General features: G+C 33.2%; 2 protein-coding genes across 5 annotated transcripts in view; both read left to right on the top strand.

Annotated features, from left to right (window-relative positions):
• Positions 1 to 1081: 1081 nt before the first annotated feature.
• LOC112691564 lies at positions 1082 to 9261 on the top strand. Of its 3 annotated transcripts, none has more exons than XM_025565853.1 (3): positions 1082 to 1589; positions 3580 to 3870; positions 8877 to 9261. In XM_025565853.1, the coding sequence occupies exons 1-3, from the start codon at positions 1569 to 1571 to the stop codon at positions 8949 to 8951; spliced, it is 387 nt and encodes a 128-aa protein (XP_025421638.1). In that variant the 5' UTR covers positions 1082 to 1568; the 3' UTR covers positions 8952 to 9261. The 3 variants fall into 3 exon arrangements, with proteins under 3 accessions (XP_025421638.1, XP_025421639.1, XP_025421640.1); XM_025565854.1 differs by lacking the exon at positions 1082 to 1589 and adding an exon at positions 1678 to 3007; XM_025565855.1 differs by lacking the exon at positions 1082 to 1589 and adding an exon at positions 3046 to 3115.
• Positions 9262 to 11245: 1984 nt separating this feature from the next.
• The window catches only part of LOC112691602, a 63913-nt gene continuing 53718 nt past the window's right edge, over positions 11246 to 21440 (top strand). The window contains exon 1 of one of the 2 annotated variants that reach the window (XM_025565913.1): positions 11246 to 12216. The gene's annotated coding sequence lies outside the window, so the exon portion shown is untranslated. Of the gene's footprint in view, positions 12217 to 12740; positions 13016 to 21440 lie in introns of those variants that run through there. The other variant, XM_025565914.1, reaches the window with a different exon arrangement.

The raw sequence follows: 21440 nt of genomic DNA, 5'->3' as shown, positions 1-21440 counted from the left end.
CGATCGGTCACATTATTATTATAGTTTTGTATTTGAAACATACGTATTGTTCCGTAATGTTAAAGAGTTGTTGTTTTGTTTAGTATAAGCCCTGACCGGTAGCCGGAGTGCAGCGAGTCGAACGGCATTGACAAGAGCGTTGTTCGCCAACAATCGGTAACCGGTGTGTTTTTGTGAAATCCTATCGTTTGAATTTTTTTCGCTTTTTTATATTTTGTATTTGACGGTTTTCAATTGATTTAATTTCACGTTGCGCAGTGCCGATTAAAAGTTGCAAACGTTTCACCGGGTGGCACTTCACCAAAACTGTCTATCGGAGGAACGTATAGGGAAAAATCAACCGCTCGGTCGTCGCGAGAATGTGTTGGTTAAGCCTCGATTACACTGAGCGAGTTTACACGCTAGGCACCGGCGAATTAACTCGATGCGACCAAAGTCGCTTAATATAATCAGCTTAGTCGCTACTAAGCCGCTTACTAAGCAGCTTACTCGCCGCGTGTTGAATACTCGCTACTCGCTCGCGATTAATGTTAACGGCCGGGCTACTTTAGTCGCTAGTCACTGACGTTTTTACACTCCAACGAGTGAAATCGCTAGTGTGCCAGCGATTAGTGACTGGTTAAAATGTCGGAAGCTGTAGTTAGCGCGGGGTTTATTGTGATTTCTCATTTATTGCGACAGGAGTTGGAGAAGAAAAGGTTATGGATCAGAAGTTGGATTTCAAGGCGAGAGAAATATGGTGCATCCAATACATTATTAAAACAACTAAAACACGAAGACTGCAGCCTATCAAAATATTCTAAGGATGAACGGGGCCCAGTTAAATAAATAATACGATTTAAAATATAAACGAAAACGAATGAGTTATCTATATCAATGACAACTTTCTTTTACGTGTATATCACATGAATGCGTGTACGCGACTAGCGAACGAGCGAGTTTAATCGCTCAATATAATCGAGGCTTTAGTGGCACGATCACCCGCCACTGATTAACATTCGATTTTACACTGGGCGAGGGGGGGGGGTGCATTAGCGCCACTCACTTTGTACGTTAAAATACGTTCCCACGTGTTCCTACGCGGACGGTACGGGGCCAGATACGGTCCTGGCGCCGGGGGTCGTTGTCTCGGAACGTTAACGCGCGGAACGGAATTCCGCCGTTGCTGTTGTCATTTTTTATTGTTGTTGTAATCCGACCGGGTGCACAAAAGACGCGACACGCAGCGCACGTAAGTCGCGGTCGCGTTGCGCAAACGATTTATTACCGTGAAACGCGTCGCGGGTATAATATACGTGTACGTATATTTTATGTACAAGCGTCCGCGCGTGATGTATAATAATATCAGGTTGTGGCGGAGAAAGAAAAAATAAATAAATTATTATTAATAATCCCGGAGAGAAATTTCGTAAACCACTTTCACCGGAGTGGCGCGTGTTTTACGCGTACACGTGGTGCGCTTGTTGCGGCGCGACGGGTTAGGAAAGCGTGGGGACGTTTTACGGACGTTTTACGATTCCTCCGGTCGTATCAGGTTCAGTGCGCCTCTTCCGCCCACACCGAGAACCATGCAGATCGCAGACTTATCGGTGAGTACCACATTATTTCGGCTGTTCCGCGGATGTATGGTAATAAATGCTTTGCGCGGTAATAGTGGCCAGCGATGGGCGACAGAGTCGATCTATCTTCTTTGTCACGCGCGATGAGTCCATCTCCACGAACAGATGTTTTGAAAGATCGATTCGAACCATTTGTTCTTATCCAATAATTTTTCGTTTTCCCGTTTAAATCGATTCACTAGCAGGTAACAGAGCAATAGCTGTGTAACGGTCACGTATCGTTGTGTTTTTCTCAAACAGTAGCGCACGTTTATTAATCGATTTCTATCCCATCGCGATTCAGACGTTTAGAACATTAAAGAGATTTTCGTTTTATTTTCATCCGGCAGCTCAACAATCATTGCGCGTAGCTATACTTGCGTCTGCCCGGTATCATGTGAGTTTGTGTGTCAGGCATGGTGTTGATCTTTAACTTTGTTGCGCTTAGCGAAATAACCGCTCTACGGTTTGTATATCGCTTAGAATAGTTGCATTGAACCACATATTTCGCGACGAATGTTATTCGTAGTACGTTTTCTAGACGAAACAATCGCGAAAACGATTTACTTTAGCTATTTTGTCTAAACGTCGATAGATGAAAACAACAATTACGGGTGTTTTCAAATTATATATTTATAAACAGAGTATGATTATACGTAATCGAGGAAACGAAAAAAAAAGAAAAAAACGACGTAACGTAATAAGTAAAACATTACAGAAATCTATTAATGATAATTAAAATTTCATGGTATACTCGAGGGGGGGGGGATCTGTGAATTATGATCTTGATCGGAAACGAAAACTGCAAGAGTATGATATTATAGCAATGTAATATATATTAATGATTAGAATTGTTTCCAGACAATCAAGTGTTTAAAGCGACGCGACACTGAATTACTCAAATATACGCGTAATATATTTTAATTGCTTCGATAGAAATCTGATTTGAATGAAATCGGTTTATGTTTAACACGTATCCGCGATAACCGATCCATGCCCCAGAGAGAGAGAGAGAGCAGCTGTGCCGGACCGGACGTGATGTTGTAATAATACAAGAAAGACTAGCAGTACCTACCTAAAGCAATAGTTGTCGTGTATATAAACGACATGTATACGTAATGATAATACTCGTTTGAAAATCATTTTTGGTGTAACGGACTTGATCGTCAAAACGTAATACATAATAATATTATTCATTAAAGTATAAATGACTTCCGTATTTTCGGCAAGGATCGTAGTGCGTGTTGAGAGATGGAAGGATTGCGTATAACTCCGAAAATCCGCTTTTTCTAGTCATGACTCGTAAGAAAATGTATAAGCCTTGGAGTGTACGCCAGGATGTATCCGAGTGCACTGTCTGACTGCGACGGCAACTGATTTAAGGAATCACGTTCCCGAGAATTAGCGAAGTACTTATATACCAGACTTATAGTAATGTAACTAATGAAAATTATTCATTCGTCGAAATCGTTTTATTCTGAGGAGTCGGCTCCAGCCGTTTACTACTCCGTCGCGCGGTATATTTATTTATGTTCTTTTTTTTTTTCGAATTTGTTCGTTTTGTTTTTTTATGCCCGGGGAAAATGTAACAATTACGCCCTATCGTAGACCAATAATCTCTTTCAAATACAATACTCTTCTCGCGAATTTTTTTCTAATAATTAATATATAATCATACTTATTGAGTTTTAATCTAATAACAGTATTTAACAAAGTTAAAAATACCAAATTAGTTGCTAATAATTATAATGACTACACCCTCTAAAATTTTCCGCCCTGGGATGAATATCGGTCTTCCACTAGTTCCGCCCCTGGACAGGAATGACTAATTGTTAACGACTTAGTCGGTAGTATCGCGTGACGAATAATTATTTATTATATAATTAGTTACTCTGTTTCGAAATTATTGTTTGACTAATATTTACTATCAACTAACTCTATTCGAGATGGGTAGAAATGACTAATTATTACTGCACTGCAGATGCTGTCGGCCGTGGTGCTGGTCGTTCTCGCAGGACTGTCGCAGCCGCGGATCGGCACGGATGCGGCGCCGTCCGAAGGGCTGACCCCTTTCGGTTTCCTCATGGCCAGGGCGTACGGCGAACCGGCCGAGCACCAGGTTATGCGGTTCATCGCGTTCAAGCCCAGCGATGGAGCCAAGTTCCGGGAAACGTTCGAGAAGAAACACGGGCCCCGCGGACGCGATCTGATCGACAGCTTGGGACGGGGCTTGTACAGGACGCCGACGGACCAGGATCCGGGAGCCCCAGTGGTGAGTCGTTTACCGTTCGTTTTTGATAACGTTTCTTCACGGTTGACGGGCCAATATTGTTTGTATTCGAGTCGCATTCGGTCCGTTCGTGACGCGCGCAGACCGCCCTAGGGCTGGACAATTTTTTTACCATCGCCATGATCAATCACGATCATCTCGGGAAAATCGATTTTTATCCAAATGATTAAATGGATTAATCGTTTAATGATTAGATCAACTACAGATTTATATTTAATAACCTGTTAAATTAATGAGTAGACTCTTTAAGGAGTAAAAATTAATTTATTAATCGTATTATTTTGATTAACGATTTCAAGTTCCAACGATTATTATTTTTTGAATTAGAGCAAAATATGGAAGAAATAGGGCCCGGATTTAAACGCGCTTAAAATCATACAAATATGCTCTAAAAAATATCCAAAAATGTCCTTATAAAATGCATTATATTACAAAAATGACCTTAAAAATGAAAAATTACATAATTTTTTTTTATTTTGGGTATTATTTAACACACTATTTAATACATTAAAATCACATTCATACGTAATCCGAGCAATGTCTACGAAATAATAAGAACTAGCTGATTATTTGTTATTTTACCGAATACTGGTGACGTTCCATAGTAAATAATAAAGATAAGATAAAAACTGAATCGAAAAATAAAGATTGACAATGTCTATGGGAAAACCCGATAAACCTACTTAAATATCAAGAAAATAATTTGTCTTTTGATATTATTTTGAATAGGTTAAATTTGTTTAGTATATCGAACAAATATGCATTAAAAACCAACTAAATGATCCAATAATACTAAAAATGCTCTAAAAAATGAAAAAAATGTAAAATATAATTTGTAGTTTTGAAACCCTCGTTACATGAAACGAATTATGTTCTTAGAGAGCATTGTGTATGATCAACTAACTTTGCATTGAATTCCGGGCCCTAGTAATAACTAACAACGTTTTATTGAATAATCATTTTAATAAACCGATTAATCGATTTTTATAAAAAAAGTAAAAATGTTATGATGGTTTTACATAGAAGTATTACGCCGTTCAACATTTCAAATACGCCAGGAATGCTATTTATCCATATGTATTAAATATAATCCAACAGTCGAACATGCGATTTTCTAATAAAATTGATTACGATCACAAGGTACGACAATGCGGAAATCTATGTGTGGTGCGTTAGGGGTTTCGCCACACTTGTTCTCAAACACATCTTGAGTAAACAAGTGACGAAAAACGATACCTACTTGTGGAGTGTATCAACCACAGCCTGTTATATTTGTATGGAAAATGTTGAATGTGTATTATTAATTTTAATGATATTGGTAATATTTTCGTGCACTGTCAAATTATAATCGAACCACTCTCACGTTTTCAATTGGTCGGTAATTGTGATAACGAAAAACGAAATCGACTGCCTAGGACATCGATCACTGATGTTGTACTCGTAACTGTGAATTGTAGAAACATATTTATACATCCTCGTACATATGCATAATTATTATATATCGCACATGATCAGTATGAACTCGTATAAGTTTTACCGAGTATCAAAACTTTTATGCATTACAGTTTTCCACATAGAATGGTTTGGAACACTTCACCGGACAAACAATGAACATATCGGATCAACATATTGTCAGAACCGACGGTTTCGATACCTATTGATCGAAACCATTATACGAGTCGGGCTAGCCTAGCCTTCGTGCGACGACAGTACAATACAATACCGTTAACGTTTATAATGATTGAATATTTACCGAGCTCAAATGGTAGTTGTATATTTTATGTACATAACATCGCCGTCGGAACCTGTGCATAGTACGGTGCAGAATAGCCAAGTCAGCGATTACTGTGTAATATGCAACCAAATATTCAAATGCATAATTCTAGAGCACATAATTCATTAAAGAGGCGCTTAGCGCAATAGTTCTCTCCTTCCCCATCGACATTCGAATAATGAACTCGCCATACGTTGCTGTTGCAAAAATAATGCACGTATCAGTGGCGTAGACGTACACTCGAGATCGTGAAAAATAATTAATATTGCATTAACTAATACTATTTTTTATCGAATTAAATTATTTTATTACTTTATATTACGGCCTACGCTAGGCGTTTTCAATTCCAAAAATATTAATAACCATACTATTACTTTCACGATTTCCGATAGTCGCAATAGTGATGGGTTTTGAGTAATAGTTGTAGAAATGATTTTCAAGTCTTTTTACATATAATTTTATACATAAAATAAAAAATTAAAATTTTTTTTTTTGTAGATATGTCACATAAAAATAGGCAGAGGGGCTAAGTTAAAATAAGTGCTCAATATTTTTTTTAGAGGTGGCAAAGTTTGATTTTGCCTAGTGCACTATTTTTGCTTGAGTCGGCCCTGCTTAAATTCTATTTTCTTTCCATTTCTATTTCCTTCGTTCCGAGTCGTAGATGCCATCGTCGTCAGTGGGTCACCGCGCAGCTCGTTTGAGTATAGATTGCCTATCTCGTACAGAAACGAGGCGTTTTAAATGGTGGCCTATTCAGACAGATTTTGGGCGCAATTGTTAGTCTTATTATTTTCAGTCTAAATATCGTGTCACTCTTGTTCCTTTCTTTGTCCTCGTCGTACCCCCGTCAATAAAATTATTTGAAAAACTCTAAAGGTATTAAGTTTCGTTAAAATAATGTCTGGTAATTTAAACACACCATCTCTCTTAAATATTTAAGTCTTAAATCTTAAATTGTGCACTTGTGCGATCGATCGTTCAATATGGCTCACTCGAATGGGATCCTCAAACAGCTGATGCCTGTATACAACTCGGACGGGTCAGCGCAAATTCCTATGATTTATAAGACACGTCTTGAATTTAAACTGCGCTTCTCATAACTATACTCCCCTATACAATAAATAACAACATATTGTGTGTAATATGATTTCCGGCTGGATTCCGGAGGTACTTCCGTTTAGTTATCAGCGGCGGTTTGCAAAGCGTTTTTTATTTTCATATCCGGATCTCTCATTAAAGTATGCGATAAATAATTAATGTTTAGAAAACGCGAGTTAGTGACCACATATCTTTTCCCTTAAAATAAACTAAACTCTCTGGCCTTGTAGCCGACAGCTCAAATGTATCTGTTGAAACGGACGCGTTAAAAGCGTTTACTTATTTTGCAATATAGATCTCCTCGCGCAGTGCATTTGATATTGTCACAATTTTGTCATTATTTTTATTCGATATTTTTATAATAATAAATATAATATAATAACGCGTGTTTGTCTTTGGTACATACGCGTATTACTTCTACCGTGATGATCACTGTATCTTTTCTATGTAATCATGAAATATCTAACAACTCTTGTCTAACACTATCACTTTATGATCACTATAGTTTTAAAACCATTTTATGTCGTGCCGTTATATTATTATTATTATAAATTATATTCTTATAAATATTATAAAAACCTGAAATAAGTTTGTTAACCTAGTGGTGAGGGAGGAGTGAAGGATGAAACTTAAATCCTCTCATATCTAACCCGTACTAAAAATTGCTTAGCCCCTTCTATTTAACAATTTTGGCTACTCCAAGTTCGAACTCTTAAAAAGGATTGGATTTTTTTTTTCTTTTCATTTGAATCCATGAAACATTATTCTTATACAGCTTTGTATTCGTTTTATTATTCAAATGCAACTCAATTTCGGTTTTTTTTGAACTTCAAAGTGTATTAAAAAATTTCTTCTCATTTTACTATAAAAGTTTAAGTATTTGATGATGTAACAATTTTTTTTTCTTTCCGTTGACAAGTGCGGTAACATGAAAATATGATATTGATCGGTCGCAAAATGTATTTATGTACTCATGAACAACCAACTTGTGTGTGTGGGGTTTTTAAACGTAGGCATTGTCATTTTCCGCACAGTAGTTATCGACAAGAACTAACAAAATCATGATGTGATGGATTAATGATTTCTCAACGGACGATATCCTTAAACTTTTACAGAAGCTTTTTAGAACGGTTTTCATTTTCAACCGAGACGCGCACGTTTGTTCTCGGTGCCCAGACTTAAACTTATGACATTTAATTAATTTAATGTTCATGTACAGTTATGGTTACTACGAGTTGGGCGGCCGAAGAGCGCTCGACGACGGTTCACTTCGCGGCACATAACGTTTCGAGCGAAACATTACGACGATGAACGATGTTTAAAAACCGAAATAACGAAGAAAAATAATAATAATAAAAACGGGTGAACAGGTGGGATGCGTACGTGAATGGTGTGCGCAACAGGTGCGAAGGGTAGGTGCAGTAACAGCTCGTCACGAATATACCGTTATTATTACGATAAAACTTTGTTGGGATATTTCTTGTCGGCACGGTCGACGGGTACACGGTTTTGTACCAGCCAAAAATGCAGCGAAGTGCGCGCACGCGGTTCGCCATGCCACGCACGTTTCGGTGAAAATCGTTGCGCGCGAATTAGGCGTGGCTCCAAGGAGGGAGGCACTGAGGCCATGATCCTTCAGGTTTTTCAAAAATTTTAAATGTTTAATACATTTTTGTCCTTGTGAACTGTAAAATTCTGATTATTTCATTAGATACCTGCCCTATAATTTTATTTTGCCTATAAAAAGCCATATTATGACATTAATATGAGGTGTGTATCATAATATAGGAACGTAGTCGGACTCTGCGTCTCAGTACTAATTTGGGGGAAACAACTATTATCAGTTAGTACTCGAAACGCTCCCCTCCCCTTGGTAAGTATCCGAAGCCGCGCCTGATTGCGATACTGTACGAAAATAATAATAATAATAACAATAACAGTGCAACGGGACAGAATGCTTTTTTCGGGTGCGCGCGAAAAATGCGGTTTATAATGGGAGAGCCGTAGCAAACGCTTGACAGAAATCCAGTGACCGGTCCGCATTATTTCGAAAGCTCGGCATGGTCAAAAAACGATATCACTTGTAATAATGAAAATGTTTTGTCCGTTACAGATTGCTGATGGGGCATCAGGCAAAGCGTCGGTCAAGAATCCCGTTTCAGGTGCCGAACGAGCGAAGCAACAATAATTTTTTTTGTTGATTTTTCTCCGTTCGGCCAGCCGGATCGGTGTTACTGTCGACGTCCGCAAAAGCGTTCAACGTTGTTCACAAACGCAACGTGCGTACATCCAAATTTTCTACGTATAATACAACGACGCTGCCACTCGGGTCTCGTCGAAACATTAATTTTGCCAAAATCGTCAACGATGACCGGTGACTGTATGTAAATATTAGATTAAACTCACGCGATTGTATCGATATAAATATTATATACTTGTAAATAATTGTATTCGTGTTATATTGATTTAGAAAAACGTAAATACACGATTCGAAGGTATTATGTATTATAATTTACTTATACGTATTGTTGTGTAACACCGCAATGAAAAAAAAAAAAAAAAAAAAACATTCAATCGAAAAATAAAGTATAAACTGATGTATTTTATGTACAATACACCTATACGTCGTAAATGTCGTAACGTTTGAATGATTGCGCTGTATAATTGGAAACAACATTTTTTGACGAATTTCTATGAATTCCTTGTGATTCATTCGAAGAATATGTTCACGCTAATATAATCAGTATGTTTTGGAACTTTTACACGAGACGCATTTTGTAAAAATCTCATTTTAAGCTATAATTCTATACATTTAACTTAATATAGAAATAAAAAAATAAACGCTAGCCTAGAATGTTATTGTATTTGTAAAATACGACCGGTTTCGAATTGATAATGCAGGTACATACAAAGTTAATAAAATTACGATTGAATATGAAATAATAAAATCATAACTTAATCAACCAGGGGCGTTATTTCAACTTTTGAAAGGGCGGGGGAACTGATTAAATTTACCGACTTCATAATATTTAAAAAATTATGGTTACCTATATATTTAAATATTTAATACTTATTGGACGATAGACTATCAATAAAATATTTTTTCGGAATAAAACAGGTAAGAATTAGTAATGAATAATGATGTCATGATGATAAACGAAAAACATGAAACGTTTTAATTTACCCAATTAAATAATAACATTAAAGATAGTAATTTATTTATTTACTTATCCTATAGGCTATAAGTTACTTATCAATAGGTTTAATGGAATAATAATATAAATCTAACTAAATAAATACTAATAATTTTATTATTTGTACATTTGATACTTTACAGAACTTATTTATAAAAACATAAAATTGTATCTCAAATATAATGTACCGTAGTTTGGGGTGAAAAGGAAAGATTTTAACGGTTTTTTTATAGATTATGAGCTCAGGTGAATACTGGGTTCATTTTCGCCACCGGGAACTGGATATAATTAGGACCCACTTAATACAAATACCAATAAAAATGAGTCTATAACAATAGCCAGGTTAAATCTGATGCAACTCATTCAATTAATGCAAGTATGTGGTATAAATTTTAGTTTTATTTTATGATTTTATCACAAAGTAATTTAAAAACGGTTATAAATCCATGAATACTCATTTTCTTATTGCTAGTTGTAGTTTTTAATTACCTACTAGGTAGTAAAATATAGGTACAAAATTATCATTTATCCGTGAATTTCAAACCTTCTTAACGTCACTTTACATATAGTAATCATGATCATACATGGGGACTAGATATCCAGATATTTAATGTAATAATTATTTATGGAAAATAGAGTAGGTACCTACTACCTATATGCTAGGTATATATAGTAAGTATTTATTATTTACATTAATTATTTATCAACTCTTATTGTTTTTGAAACTTAACATAATGAAATTTCATAGTGTTAAATCTTACTGTATTTAAATCTTAACATGTAACTTTTTTGACAAACAAAATTTAAATAATAATAAACTTTAAAAATTAAAAATAAAACAAAATAAAATTAATTTAATGACGAATGGGTCTCATTAATTTGTTCTACATAAAAAAGGAGAAATATACATAAAAATTAAACATACATAAAAGAAAAACTATTTTATTTTTTAACACTGAAATATTTCATGCATTTTAAATATTTCATGAAATGTTCAAACACTAATTATATTACGTTTCAAATCAAAATCAATTAAAATCCTATGTGTTAAATGTTGACGACCATTGAAATGTAAATTTTTTCATATGCAAAAGCACTAATAATAAACTTAAAAGTCTTACTTTTAATAATAATTATGATACTCAAAATAATTTAGATGTATCAAAAACGATGACACAAGTTCAATTTATTTGTTTTCGTGATGGTGTGTTATTATGGTGATGGTACATAATTGTTATTTTAAGAAAGAACGGAAATGTTTGACGAGATCGGAAGAATCTTCCAAGATTATTATTTCAACTTATATATATGTATAATTTCCTTACAACTTTATTTTTGGGTGTTATTGTAGGCGTTGAAAACGTCTGCAGAGCATTCAATCTTCCACGAAATTCTTGAAAAATTCCAAAACCTTCTCCCTTCTTATAGGATCGTCCGCTGTTGAATTACTTTCATTCCAAAAGATGATTTCATCAGCCATTCAAAATTCTCGTTACACTTGTAAGTGTTATACAACAAAAAAAATCGAAATGATAAATACAAAGATAAACGGTAATCAAAATTAAAACATTGCTCTCTAGGTATAACAGTTTTGTCACACTTGTACCGAAAGTTTGGTTTGAGACCACGGTCAAAGCGTGGGAATGAACATTTATCCGTCCTGCGGGCGGTAAGATGGGAATTCCACAGGGACGGGCGGTGAAGTGGAAATCCCTGTAACACCGTGTAGTAAAGTGGAAATTTCCAAGAGCGCTGGCCACATATTATCAGCACAACCAGAAACTTAAATGTATACCACGGTCCGTACAAAACATAAACTATCGGTTAATTCTTGTACACATATCACAACCTCTTTGCACGACGCATAAACATTTATACGTATTTTGTTTTCACTGTTCCCACACAAGTGCGTTGGACGTTACGGATAGATTTGTTTTGCGCGATTTACATAATAATTCGAATTAGAAAATGAGATCGTTCGCGCAAGTGTCACGTCGCCGTTCAATTTATCGCATTTCGTGTTAACCGGAACACCCGATACCGGTGTCGGCGTGTGATGTTTGAGGATTTTCGATCGGCGTGTTATCGCGGTACGATTTTCACCGGTCCGTGGACGCCATTACTGCCGGGACTTTTTTTCGCCGACATTTTTTCTGCGAACGTCCTACTCGTCGTTTTTCCCGTGCCACCGGCCGTGTGCTTTTGTGGTTGCAGCATAGCGTAGTGGAGTCGCCATCTCCGGGGACAACTTTTATAAAAGTATTAAACGTGTAGTTTATGTATATATATATATTAATTTAGAGTAAACTATAAGCAATTTCCACCGGGTTATTTTCATGAAAACTAATTTAAACCAATGGCTACCTGGTATATTTTAACTGAAAAAATTAAATAGTTGAATGTTGCAGTGTATTCTATTCTTATGTACACATATACGATTCTAAATTGTGTAGGAACTAATTGCTCAGCTGTGAAACCTTCATTATTTAATCAAGTCACATTATATTCATGCGAGCATAATTTATACTTAATATGGATGACGTATATGGTAAATAATAAAAAATCAAAACTGGGAATTAGGTCACCGCAGTATATTTACGTAAAGATACGTAATGAATATATTATTTATGTCGTAGTCATGAACATAGTTAAGCTATTGACTAATCGACTATAGTACAATAATAATTGCCTTATACGGTTGGACTCATAATAAGAGTAACAATTAATTTTAGGCAAATGCTAAATTTATTGGGTTAGATAACAAGAGTTTTTTTTATTTTTTTTTTATCGTTCTTAAATACATCAGTATTATTTTTATATAACTTTGAATTATATTTGTATAAAAGTGTTATCGTTACACGCAGTAATCGAGTTATCATGTCGAGAGAGGTTATTTCACGATACCCCGGTGAATATAATAAAAACAATAATAAAAAAGAAGAATGATCGTTCATAAACAATTTTATAATATATGTGACATAGGGCGTAAAATCGAGCGGACTCCGAAAGGTTGCAAAGGACCCGAGTGTTTGCTCTAAAAACGGCATGGTGACTGCAGGTAGGATAGGTTTCCGTTTACATTACACTTGATTTTAATTAAAAACGTGAAATTAATATGTTTGAAAATTTAATATCGCTTAATACTCGACGAGAATAATTCGTACGAACATAAAGAATAAAAGTATAATATCTTTGTTAAATAGGTTTGGTGTTACATGATACTTTTTCCAAACGAACAGCGATGTGTTAAAGTCGAAATTTTAGTTACTCTATAATCGTACGAGCAGCTGCGTTTGCTTCAACAATCGATCGAACATTTTACTACTAAAACACATTCGACCCGAAAACTGTTCCAAAATATTTCTAGACCGATATGTTATGAATGTACTGTTATTGAGATTTTATACGTATCGTACAAAAATATATTTTAAAACAAAGATTTTCGAGAAAATAAACAATCATCATTTTTAAAAAATGTGCATACATTTAAAAAATCAGATGACTTTTGTATATATACGTACATCATAAAAAATAGTATCTCCTTATGATTGCACTCAAAATACTGTCAATCGATATGAAATAATAACACAAGTTCAAAAAAAAAAAGGCATTCGTGTAGCAGGTGATCTATCGAATTATACAAGGTGTAGTTGGTAATCTACAATTATTATTACCTATTATTATATTATACTATTATTATACGCACATTATCGTAGACGGCAGTGGGACAGTATTGCGATAACGATTATTGACATTTACAATACAACTACGAGTCATTAGCAATGTTGGTGGATAGGTTAGATTCATATAGTCTATGGTCGGAGTTTGTCTATAATGCGTGCGTCTGAATTTTATAAAATGTTTACTGTAATTGAAATTATAATTATATTTGTCTAATAATTTTTTATTTTTATATTTGACGAATATTTGTATGATACTCGTAGTAAAAAATATAATGTGTTTTTATACTATTAAAACGTAGATCTCTCGTCCTGAATTCGCAGATCACCCACCCCCCGGAATATCCCCTACAAGATGAATTCCAAAAAAAAAATAATATCTTATATCAATACATTTTAGATAATAATAAATAACAAAAACCAATTTATATTTCTTAACAAATCCATGACTAATAAGAATTCATTTTAAATAAGTAGGAATGTTTGTGGGCTTTTACAACTTCCGCCACCACCACGAAATCATCGTTGATCTAGGAGTCTTCAAATTTAAGTTTGCTTAAGTGTGATCAAACATTTGAGCCGGGCTCCTGTTAGTTTCTGTTCGTAGTTCGTACTTCTTTCACTTTTTGTACTCTTGTTCTGAAATCTGAAACAATCATCGTCGTTCAGCTTTATAGACTTGTGAATTTCACCGTGAACAAGTGTTAACATTCGAGTTCGTGTGCGGGATCAATTTTATACCTTTTTGTTGTATTCATTCTTAAGTAATTACGGCGTTCAATGTTTCGATTAAATATCGTAAAAAAAATGTCTAGATTAATTACGGTAAATAACTAAAGATTTCTGTGATAGCCTTAGGATTTTTATTTAAATAAAATAATAGATACTTATCTATTTTTAATTTTTATTATTTGTATCTGGTTAAATCTAAGCACTTTTAATAATAGTAAAAATTGTTAAACACCTGTGCGTCTGAGCTGTCTCGTTCGGGCGCCGTATAACATAGGTGACGTGTCGAATTAATAAGTTGGTGAAGTGTGTACAATGTACACTGTACATATTAAAATAACGCATGCATTAATTGAGGCCCCAGTAGTAAAGAATATGAAACTTCGAAAGGTTAGATAAGGAGTCATTTTTTTTTTTATTTTGGTTAAGGAGTCATCTTTTTTCTGTTTCACACAAGTATTCTTCAAAATAGTCTGTGATCGATTGAAATTCGAGAGAAGATTCGGTTCGATTCTCGGTCAGGTTTTTGTGATTTTTCTTATTTTTTTTTTTTTTTTTTGTCACACCCATTTATATTTATTTTTATTATAAATTATTATATACAATTTGGTATTATTATATACAATTATTTGGTCTCAGCGTAACGTTCAACCGCAACATTATCACCGTCCCGCGTTGTTTGACGTCCGATAAGGTTTGCAGTGAAACACAACGCGTTAACCATCCGATAATCTTTTGGAATAAAACAAATGCATATTTTATCTTCTTATTTTTACTAAGCCCATTTCGTTCTAATCGCAGCCAACTGATTTAAAACGTTGCTTTTGTACCCGACAGTGTATCTAGGATTTAATTACTGTGGGTCAGATTGTTTCAAAATGGCCATGTCGCGTAACGTTAACCACCTATATCTATGCATTACAAATTTACTCGCTTTGCTAGCAAGTAACGATTTACTTTATCTGTTTAATATATTCATACCTAAAATCATTTTTCGCAATAACATAAATGACTATTAACTATCTCATTACTAATTGTTGAATTTATTTATTGCATTTCGATTGCTCTTCGATTAACAATAATTTAGGTAGGTTTGTAAACGTTTGGACAAACTAATTGTATTATTTTTTTTTTTGTTTCAACAATTAAGATCGTTTAAATTGTGAACAGAGCATACATGATTACTATTAAAATTATAAATATTTTGATGAGTTTTAATATTTTCCACAAATGTGTTTGGTTTGTTTTTCGAACGAACACTTTCGTGTCCATAATAGATAATATAGGTATATATCAAATATTCTAATTCAAAAATAAACATTTATACAATTAATAATTTTACACCTTATATTTTTATTACTTCTTACATTATGAAATAATTATTATATATTTTATACAGATGGAAAAAATTATAAAATACAGTAATAAATAAATACCTATAGTTACAATAAGAGGTATTTCAATAATTTTCTTGAATTTTTCATTAGGGGAAAACGGACGGTTACAACCCTGTATAGGGCGTCAGTCGTTTTCGCCAAAAAAACTTGATTTTAGTTTCCGCCAAGTATCGTTTCTGCCAAAACGTAAATGTTCGATTTTCATTTCCGCCAAATCTATTTCTACACAACTGTCTAAAATATAGTTTGAGAACCGTTTAGAGTTACCCAGGGGCCACCACGGAAAGGCGGTTCTTATTGACCCTCCAAAAAATTGTTTGACTTAATTTTCAGATTCATATTTTTGAACTTCAATTGAATTTTATAATTAAATTTGTATATATATATATACATTTAAAGTCAAATATTTCTAATAATTCTATAATTCTATTAATTATTTATTATTTCAAATAATTGTTGCATACTTTTTTTTAAAAACGTCATTCTTAAAATTTTTTTATTCTTATATTCTTCTACTTCGTTTATTGTATTTATTAATTTTTTTTTTTTACATCTTACAGAATAATTTATAAAATATATACACATATATATATATATATATATATAAAAATTCTAATATACTCAATAAATACGTATATTATTCAGTGAAGTAACATTTACAAATAACTCGATTGATAATTATTAAAATCAGCTAATCATACGAAATAAAATATTTTCTAGGCAAACGAAAAGTTGATGAAATGTACACGTCGTGACCGGAGCTTAACGATTTTACGATTCTCAAAAGTTACGGTTTTCGAAAAATGTCCTCTTAGCGTACTGATACACAGTAGGTAATAAGTTACATTCCTTAAAAATGTCAAACGAAACGGTAACGATAGTTTTGGCTGTACGCCGATCAGTAAGTGATTGAGAGTGGTATTTGAATTTCAAATACATAGATTATTGTGTCAGCGACATGTTCTTAACGAAGTGGAAGGAAACGATATGGGTTTTTGTGCACGTATTATCGACATGTTTGGTTTTTGTCTTTTTTTTTTTTTCTTCAACAGTTTTCTTTAAACTAAAAGTATACGTTGAGACTAATAAACGCATTGAATTCCGAAAATGTTCTTAGATAGACAAAAAAAAAAAAAAGAAAAGAATCCACAATTTTGTCGTTTTCTACGCGAACCTTTTTGGGTGAATATACCTCTAACGATTTGAGATCAAATGATATTGACTTTGTTTTGGTTTTTACGACCGTTGTACTAATACGTGTTTTAAACAAAATGCGATATTAAGATTACCTACATATATACGTTACGGGCAATGTGGAATTGCATAACAATAATGTGTACGCATAGACACGGTATCCTGGGAAATGTAATGCTGACCGGACTTTACATATATTTTTCCTCACGAACGGTTAAACAAAAAAATAAAAATAAAAAAAAACACGTCAAGTTCCTATCTGTCTTTTTATGGTAAGGAATAAATATCATAAAAGTCACCTTTTTTTTCTTCTCATTATGCGTCATCATCGCGTTGTATATCTTTAAACGTATCACGACGTGTGCGTAGAAAAGTAATCGGTTATCTCGTAAGATTAGAAATGTTTACGCGGTTTATCGTTGGGCGCGTGCACGAAACGCAGGAACGTGTAAAAAAACTATATGCGGCGCTCAGCAGCTCGTAAACGATCGTTAGCGTAATATACATTTCAATTGATAAATTTTTATCGGACGCGTTGTTGACGCCCACTGTTTGTCTACGCGTGCCCGAGTCATACGTAAAACGGTGAAGGGTCGGCAGTGTTGGTTTCTGAGGAGGCGCGGAAGAAATGTCATCCATCGGTACTCGCGGTGGGAAGGGGAATGGTTAATGCTTTTGTTAATCATATTTGAAAAACGCAATTTAAACGTCGCAATTATTAGTGATGAACAACGATATCGATAATTCGATACGATATCGATATCGTGACACATTTTCGACACCGATATCGTTCTATAGTTGTACGATATATGGCAATATGAAATTTAATAATTTTTCTAAAAATACATTTTATTTTTAGATTCTAAGCTTAAGTAAATTTTATTGTGTGTGCTGTGTAATAAATTATTAACCAATAATTAATAAGTAATAATATTTATCTAATGATATAACTGATAAAGTTTGTACACGTGTCCTCGGGGAAATGTGAATTATTATATTATTTATATTTAATTTTACATTTCTACATTATTGTTACATTTGATATTACTCATACTGTTATCCATATCGATAAGCATTATGTACTAGATAAAAGTTAACGATTTTGGTGTACCAATAATAAATATCATATACTAAATTTTAGTATATTATTTTACTAAATTTATAAAAATATAATTCGATACGATATCAATATCGATCAAATTCCGATATCGCGATACAATATCGAGAAAATTAGAACGATATCGATACACAATAATATATCGTTGCCCAACACTAGCAATTATGTATAATTAAATGTCGGACGCAAATGTTTGTACGCTCAAAAAAAAAAAAAAAAAATACAAAAATACAAAAAATAAAAAAGTTTGTTCAATCGTTGTGTTGAAATCATGACGCTACAAGGGACCAATACACCTTTGTCCCTAGAATTTATCATTTTAGAATACAGGATATACGACCACAAAGCGGTAAATCACATTTATATCATATATTAATTTTGAACCACTGAAACATTAATGTAGGCTTAAATAATATTCGCGGTTCAAAAAGGAAAAGTGAACGTAAAATATTGTATAATTTTCTTATATCGGCCATTTGTTAAATAGTTAAATAAATGTCAGCTTGTTGAAACCACGAAAACGTATGTTTACTCTGATTGCCTATTGAATCTCGTTCGAAGATTTCTATGTTAATTGCACACGTGTTCACGGTTTAAAACGGTCGTCCTGAAATCGTTTGCTATTTTTGTTCATGATATACTCGAGACAACTATATTTTACTCCTACGATGGATATAAACAAGAAAATGGTCAAATGTATACCACATTATATTATATACGAAACACGATTCTTTAAACTAGATTTTGATTTTGGATATTTATAAGTAAAGCGAAAGCTATAATGCACCATAAAACAGGAGTTGTCAAACTTAAAGATTATTTTGCGTACTGAGATCGTTGACTAAATGATTAGATTTTATCTCAGTCTCAAGCACAACATACTGAAACTCATCATTTTTAATCTGGGAGGGCTACGAACATTTTTAGAGGGGCCAAGTTCCCTTTTAGTTTCGGCAGTGTAAATACGCCGAGTTCGTTATGTCACTGCTAGCGTAATGACACGTGATCGGTGTTCTATCATCGCGTCATCGTAACGGCGGACTGCGAAATATACAAAACGGTTGTGTGCTGTTCGCGAGAAGAAAATCGTTCACCCAAGTCGTACAGTCGAGTGAAATGCACAACGAGATTTTAATATTAACTAGTATTTACATTGCACTAGTTGAATTACCCTTCCTAACTTTGGCCGGCAGATATTTAACTACTATGAACAGTAACACAAATAATAAATACAAATTAATATAAATGTAAATATATACTCAAATATGTAAAAGAATATTTACGTTACGTTGAAGAGCACAATCATCATTTATATTCTAATAATTATTTTCTTATCATTATATTCATATGTATGCATATAAATTTGTTTTAATTTATTTACACTACAATAACATTTACATATAACTCGATTGTTTTTTTTTTCTTATACTAGAAACTAGTATAAAAACTATGATAGCTCAACAATTATTGTACATAATGTACGAGATATGATCATACAATTCGTGAATTAAAATATGTAGACAGATAAGACAGTTATAATCAGCGAAGGTCATAAAAACAATAATTACGAATATGTTATGATCCCGTGGCAATAATAATTATTAGTTTTAATTATTAAAACTTTATAATATCAATCGGTAATTATTAAAATCAACGAAATAAAATATTTCCTAGGCAATCAAAAAGTGAAAAAAACGTTCATTCAGCCGGGAGCTCGAAACGCGTTCGATCCTTGAAAATATGATTTTCCAAAAATAGGTACTTTATTAGTGCATCTATACGTAGTAACAAGTACATTTCTTCGAAATTTGAAATTATCGGTATTTGAATATAGATTTATATATACACATGAGTTTATAATTACTAATATATAATGATCAAAATCACGTAAGGCGTTATTGTCTTAAATGTACCCAAGTACATTCGTAATGATATTTGGCAGTGATTTAGAAAACATTTTTAAACAATTGAATAAACATTTAATTTAACAAACAATGCGGTCGGTTGCAACAGGCGCCAGTGTTATTTGAGTAAATTATATTTGTACGAGGGGATTTCAGCGCACTCGACACGTCACTTGATCTTGATAAATGTGCCGACATGAAAACATGGAAACATCGATATCGTTGTACGCGCAAGCGAATAACCGGCGAACGCGAAGATGTCCCATTTTACACGCGGAAAATTGTTTGCAAAGAGACATTCCGCCGGTTATACGTATAATTGGAATTACCGATAACGAAAGGATTTATCCATCCGTCCGCTATTTGCTCTTCGAATAAATATTTGAGTTTTTTGAAAATTATTTCTGTGCGCTCGTTAATTAAACTTGGCCTACGGAACAGTGCAAAGACGTTGTAAATTCGGGCAAGGCTTTTTGTTATAGTTACAAAACCGATACCTATCATATTTTTTTTTCTTTAAATATTTCTTAAATTTGAAATGTAATTCGTACAATGAGCTGGACACGTAATTTCCGTTTATTCACATTGTGCAATGTTACATTTTTTTTTTTTTTTTAATCAATTTTCATCAAGATTCCAACACATTTTCGAAATAAAATAAAAATCATGAGATTTTATTGTCATCATTTACCTACTCATAACTAGGGCACGGATTTATATGTAATAAAAATACAGAAATATGTACATATGTATGTAAGTATAATTTATAAAATATGTGCTAAAAAACATCCAAATATGTGGGGAAAAAAAATTTAAAAAAAAAGTGATTATTATTATTATTAAATTATCAAAAAGATTTGTTGCATTGAATTATTGCAATATCTTGTAAATTATCAAATGATAAATGTCGCCTATTAGGTATCAAAATATTTTTAAAGGGGCTAAATTATCGTTTCACATCAACCGATGTATTAAAAGCATATTTGAAGTGTATACTATCAGAAGGCGATAATTCCAATTTTTTAAAAGGTTGTCTGCCATTCATTATGTCATTGATTGTTTTAAAATCAATATTGCCTGGAATTTTTTTCTGTAACAGCATGAATTTTCTTTTTTACGACATCTATTGGTCCGCTTACGAGTTTTAATCGCTGATTTAACAATTTGCATACTATCATTTGAGGACATATTTTTTATTAATAATTTTGTTAAATTATTTTGAATTAAAATTAAATAATTTTCAATGTTTCATTTTGCATAATATTTTGAACTTTTCCAATAGCGATAAAAGTTTCTGGATCTAATTTTGAAATAATTTCTAGTATTTTCGTATAAAGAAGACGTATGAATGATGAAATGATAAAAATATGTTTAAAAATATTTAAAAATTAGTGAAATATGTAAAAATATGTAAAATAAAAGTATCATAATTTTAATAGGAATGATTTAAATCATAAACATT

This window comes from Sipha flava, unplaced genomic scaffold (genome assembly GCF_003268045.1).
Source record: "Sipha flava isolate LNK unplaced genomic scaffold, YSA_version1 64_pilon_pilon, whole genome shotgun sequence".
NCBI classification, from domain to species: Eukaryota; Metazoa; Arthropoda; class Insecta; order Hemiptera; family Aphididae; genus Sipha; species Sipha flava.
Note: the sequence above shows the minus strand (reverse complement) of the source record. Positions and strands in the feature narration are given on the sequence as shown.